At 49.8% G+C, this 6,038-nt stretch overlaps 1 protein-coding gene across 1 annotated transcript in view; it reads left to right on the top strand.

The window, feature by feature from the left end:
• The first annotated feature begins 3,347 nt into the window (after window positions 1-3,347).
• Window positions 3,348-6,038, top strand: part of ADAMTS3 (ADAM metallopeptidase with thrombospondin type 1 motif 3) — a 102,844-nt gene continuing 100,153 nt past the window's right edge. Inside the window, exon 1 of the mRNA XM_015412345.1 lies at window positions 3,348-3,374. Within this exon, the coding sequence (XP_015267831.1) occupies window positions 3,348-3,374 (27 nt within the window). The remainder of the gene's footprint in view (window positions 3,375-6,038) is intronic.

The raw sequence follows: 6,038 nt of genomic DNA on the forward strand, positions 1-6,038 counted from the left end.
TATTCTCTATTGCAGGAGACTGCCTGGTCCTCTTCACCTCAAGCGTCATCCAGTGCAATAAAAGTGAAATAGCCAATAAAATGTTCTTCATTTGGTCTAGTGGTTAAGTGTGCAGACTCTAATCTGGGAGAACCGGGTTTGATTCTCCACTCCTCCACTTGCACCTGCTGGATGACCTTGGGCAAGACATAGTTCTGTCAGAGCTGTCCTTGAAAGGGCAGTTTTTGTCAGAGCTCTCTCGGCCCCACCTCCCTCACAGGGTGTCTGTTGTGAGGAGGGGAAGGGAAAGGAGTTTGTAAGCCACTCTGAGACTCCCTTGAGTAGTGAAGGGCGGGGTATAAATCCAATCTCTTCTTCATCTTCTTTTACCTCACAGGGTGTCTGTTGTGAGGAGGGGAAGGGAAAGGAGTTTGTAAGCCGCTCTGAGACTCTGAGTGAAGGTCTGGGTATAAAATCCAGTCTCCTTCTCCTCTTCCTTCTCCTTTTGTCCAAAACTCCACACACCTGTGTGTGTCTCCGTATGTGCACCAGATACTCATTTTTCCATTGTGATTTTGAAGGTGGCTCCCGGAGTAGGAAGCGTTCATTAGTAATAGCAGGATTTCTTTTAAGAACTGAGAGCCATTCCCCCCAGCCAAAGCGGATCGAGCTGTTGAAATCGACGCAGCGGGTTCTTATGGGTGTCTGATTCCAGTTGAAAGTTGAAACCTGTCTCAGAGCACAATCCTGTGCAGAGCGATGCCGGAGTTGAACTGGGGTGATTTTGCACAGGAATGCACTGTCAATTATCAGAGTCTGCTTAGATTCAGGTGGGTAGCCATGTTGGTCTGAGACAGCGGAACAAAGTTTTGAGTCCAGTGGCACCTTTAAGACCAACAATGTTTAATCATACATATATGGAATAAAGACCAGAAACCAATTGTTCCAATTAACCTAAGGACCATTTTATTGGGAACATTTGGCTGCACAATCTCAGAAGAATATATAGTTGACCAGAGAGAAGTACTACTGGACATGTGATTGCACTGGAGGCTTCATTTGTATTTCTGTATTTCTTTTCTTTGCCCAGTGGTTAAACTTTGGAACAATTGGTTTCTGGTCTTTATTCCATATATGTATGATTGCATGTATTTTTGCATATCAGCCAACATGTTCTGTCTGTATTAGACCTCTGAGGAAGGCCTGTAAAGGCCGAAACGCGTTAGGTCTATCTTATTAGCCCTTGTATGTTTTTATATTTGTATATGAGGTAGGAATGGGCCCTTGTTTGTTATTTTAATTTATGTTGAATAAATACATGTATATTTTTGTATGTTTCATAATTAGATTTTTAGAGCTGGCCCTCTTCTATTCTTGACTAACCTTTTCAGTTAAACTAAGAGCCAGTTTGGTGTGGTGGTTACAGGTGCGGACTCTAATCTGGGAGAACCAGCTCTATTTCCCCCCTCCTCCATATACAACTGCTGGTGTGACCTTCTTATTTATTTATTTGATTTTTACACCCCCCCCTCCCAGCAAGGGCTGCTGCTGCTGCTGCCCCTGCTTAGCTTCCAAGTAGGCTTCCCAAGTCCCCCTGGGGGGGGCGGGGAAACCCCCGCCCCAGAGGCCTGTTCCCCACCCCCGCCGGATCGCGCTCTGGGGGGGACTCCTCCCCGATGTGCGCGTCACCCGGAAGTGACGCGACCACGCCGGGCACGCTGGGGGCGGGGCCGCAGCTATCTGAGGGAAAACTCTATGGTTTTTTCTCGGCCTGGAGCCCCCCGCTCCCAGCAATAATCGACTTGGCAACCCTACTCCCGAGGTCTGATAAGACCAGGCTAGCCTGGTGTCATGACCCCTAGTGGGTTGCCACCTTCCTCTGCCACCACTCTGGACTTAGGGTCCCTTGGGAAGGCCCAGAGTACCCTCCCAAGCCCAACCAGAATGCCCCTTTTAAGATGAGAAATATAGGCGTGATGACCAGGCAGAGAACATTAAACAAATGGTTTATTAATACAGTAATGGGGCAAGGAAAACAAGACAAGGTGCTTAAAATATATAACCGTGTCTAAAGGCAAAATAAAACAAATCTGACGCGGCTACCTATTTCTCTTCGCTGGTTACCATTCAAGGCCAACAGCCTTTTATACCAGGCCTGTGCCTGTACTCACTCTGTCCCAAGTGAGGGATCTTTCTCTCAGACCAGACTGTCCTCTCAGCTTAACTCTGCGAGGGAAAAGAAGACAGTTCCCTCAGTTTAGCTCTGTGAGAGAAGAGAACGCGGTAGAGAAAAGAACACACTTCCACAGCCCACAAAGCTTAAGTGACAATCTCCTCACACAATCCCTGGACACCGATCGGTTACAACCATCGCTAAGCATTGTGGGGATTGTAGGCTGCCTGCTTTCCACTCCAACATAGGTCTCCTGGGGTCTAGGCCGCTAGGCCTCGTCTACCAGTCCTACACAGATCATGACACCTGGCCATCCAGGTCAGGGCAAAAGACATACAGAGGTGGTTTTGCCATGGCCTGCCTCTGCATCATGACCCTGGACTTCCTTGGTGGCCTCCCATCCAAGTGCTAACCAGGACCGACCCTGCTTCGCTTCTGAGATGTGTCGAGACCGGGCCAACCCAGATCAGGGCAAGGAGGGAGGCGGGGGCACAAAAGGCATGGGCTATTCCCAGTCTCCTAACCCGGACTGGGGGGTTGTGTCATGTTGCCTAGCTAGGAAATTGGGAATCTTATATTTCCCTGGGGTGGTGGTTTTTATTAAGAGGGGCAGGAAGGGAAGCCGAAATTGCAGAGCATTCATGCAAGCATTCCTTTTTCTGCACAAATTTTTTATGAATCATGCAATTATGATCTTTGTTTTCTTTACTGTAACTTAAAAAAAAAAAACAGTAGTGGGGAGAAATGCCTGCCTGCTGGAAAAGGAATCCAAGTGCTTCTTTTAATTCCAGCTACGACCTTCCATTCGTTCTTTTTAGAAAGGGAAGCTAACCCGAATGCAGTGGCTTTTCGAGACGAAAGTCTCAATACTGGAATCTTCTGACAGAACCCCCCTGTGCCAGGATCCGGTCTGATGTCAGGGGCATAGCAACTGTAGGCACAAACTCTCTCCCACCCTCTTCCCAAGTGGCAAGGGAAACGGTCCGTTCACGGGCCAGCAGCTGAGAGATTTGCCAGCCTAATAACGCTACTTGGACCTGCTGGAAGGGGAAAAAATGAGGGTGTGATCCCTTGCAGACTTATCTGCGCCGAAATATCCCTGCGATTGTTCTTTGCTCCCGTTTTACGAATATGCTTTGCCGTTAATTGAAATGGCATAGCGTGGATTTGGGGAATGTATTTTAAGGGGGCCGGAATGGTAGAAACAGATCTCTGCTTGGAAGTGAGTCATCGCGGCCGTGGGCTACCCAGCCGAAAAGAAACTAAGAGGGGGAGATAAAAACGTGGACTTAGTGTCGGAAGGAATGGAGGAAGAAGAAGAAGAAGAAGAAGAAGAAGAAGAAGAAGAGGAGCGTAGTACAACGAAATTAAAGATGCGATCATTTTGGTGATCTACAACAATATTCATATGCACTCACACACCATTCACAACTGTCCCATAACTCCCTTGAGGTTCACATAACAACTTAAAACCACCAATGTCACCCAAATTCCAATTTCATGCAGGATTTACGGCAATAATAGCTCTCGAATAAAAACTATTTTTAAATCTATTTGTCCTTGCTTTAATTGTCCTATATCTTCTGCCCGGAGGCAGCAGTTCAGACAGGGAATGTTCAGGATGTGACAAGTCCTGCAAAATGTTCTTTGCTTTTTTCAAACATCGAGAACTGTACAATTCCTCCAGGAATTCCTCCCTCCCCACAACAGACACCCTGCGAGGTAGGTGGGGCTGAGAGAGCTCTTTCCAGAACTGCCCTGGAGAGAACAGCTGTGGCAGAGCTATGGCTTGCCCAAGGTCATCCAGCAGCTTTGAGTGGAGGAGTGGGGAATCAAACCCGGTTCTCCCAGATTAGAGTCCACTCACTTAACCACTGCACCAAACTGGCTTAGCAATGTCACTTAATGGTACCACAGTCTTGGGAGGGCAGTAGATGGGGTTTCCAGCCCCGGATTGTGAAATACCTGGAGATTTTGCAGGTGGAGCCTGGAAAGGGTGGTGTTTGGGGAGGGACTTCCGTTGGGTGCAATGCCACAGAGTCCACCTTCCGAAGCAGCCATCAGGTAAACCGATCTCCGTCTCCTGGAGGTCAGCCTTAATCCCTGGAGATATCCAGCCACCACCTGGAGGCTGATGAAAAATAGACAGTAACGACCGTGATATAATTACGAAAAAGTGAATTCAGTTTTCCAAGGGTTTGATAAATATAGGCCCCTGCCACACGGCAGGGAAAACACAGGGAAAAGTGCGGCTTTTAAAAGCAGTTTGCCCGGGGGGGCGGGATGCGCCGGCGCAAGGACGCGCCGGCGATCCCGCGGCCCGGCTTGAGGCGCTCCACTCCGAAGAACCACCTAGGTAGGTGGTTATTTTTTAGTGCGGGTTTTTGGGCGGGAGGGACGGATCGGGGACGAGCAGGCAACGATTCCCAGATGTTGCCGTGGGATCGCGCCCATTTGCTCCGCCCCCGTTCCGTCCTGCTCCCGGCCCTAAACCCCTCGTGTGAACAGGGCCATTAATACGTTTCTGTGAAATCACACGGACATACATCTGCTTCACAATAAGAACAATCCCATGACATCATCCTGTTTATTGCAGGAGACTGCCTGGTCCTCTTCACCTCAGGCGTCATCCAATGCAAATAAAGTGCAATAGCCAATAAAATGTTCTTCATTTGGTGTCGTGGTTAAATGTGCGGACTCTAATCTGGGAGAACCGGGTTCGATTCCCCACTCCTCCACTTGCACCTGCTGGATGACCTTGGGCAAGGCATAGTTCTGTCAGAGTTGTCCTTGAAAAAGAGCAGTTCTCTCAGAGCTCTCTGAGCCCCACCTACCTCACAGGGTGTCTGTTGTGGGGAGGGGAAGGGAAAAGAGATTGTAAGCTGCTCTGAGACTCCAAGTGAAGGGCAGGGTATAAATCCACTCTCCTCCTCCTCTTCTCTTCTTCCTCCTCCTCCTCCTCTTCTTCTTGTCCTCCTCTCCCCCCCCTCAGCATAGAGAGCCAGTTTGGTGTAGTGGTTAGGAGAACGGACTGTAATCTGGGAGAGCCGGGTTTGATTCCCCACGCCTCCACATGTAGCTGCTGGTGTGACCTTGGGTCAGTCACAGTTCTCTCAGAGCTGTCCTCTCAAGAGCAGTTCTCTCAGAGCCCTCTCAGCCCCACCTACCTCACAGCGTGTCTCTTGTGGGGAGATTGTACTCTTAGACTCCGAGTGAAGGGCGGGGTATAAATCCAAATTCCTCCTCCTCCTCCTCTTCCCAGGTCCAATCCCTGGCATCTCCACTTAAAAGGACCAGGTGGGAGGTGCCTTAGACCCTGGAGAGCAGTCGCCATTCTGAATAGATGGTACTGACCTTGATGGACCAATGGTCTGGTTCCGTATAAGGCAGCTTCCAGAATCTGATCCTTCTTTACGAACGTCAGGGCCGGCATCAGCATGTGAAGGTGGGGCAGTTGCCAAGGCCCAGGGTTTCTGGCAGGGCTCAATGCCGCAAAGACCCACAGTCACATGCGGGCAGGGAAGGATACGCCGGTGGTGTACAGTGGCAGCACTCCTGGTGGGCACAGTGGTGGCCTTCACATGCACTACCCAGGACCATCAGGGAAAGGGCATACAGAGAAGAACACGCAGGAAGGTGGGGATGTGGGTGGGCTGGAAGGAAGGCTTGAATGCAGGTCCATGGGGAGGGGCCATGGCTCAATGGCAGAGCAACTGCTTGGTGTGCAGAAGGACCGAGGTTCACTCCCTGGCGTCTCCAGTAAAAAGGACCAGGCGGTGTCTTGGTTCGATAGACAGGTCATGCAACACAGCGCTTCATAAGAAGAATTCTGTTTATTGGCACACCAGGACTATGACACGTGTACTGCTTGTGTCAGGTAGGCCCG

The sequence above is a fragment of the Gekko japonicus genome, unplaced genomic scaffold (genome assembly GCF_001447785.1).
Source record: "Gekko japonicus isolate JY-2015 unplaced genomic scaffold, Gekko_japonicus_V1.1 scaffold3861, whole genome shotgun sequence".
NCBI classification, from domain to species: Eukaryota; Metazoa; Chordata; class Lepidosauria; order Squamata; family Gekkonidae; genus Gekko; species Gekko japonicus.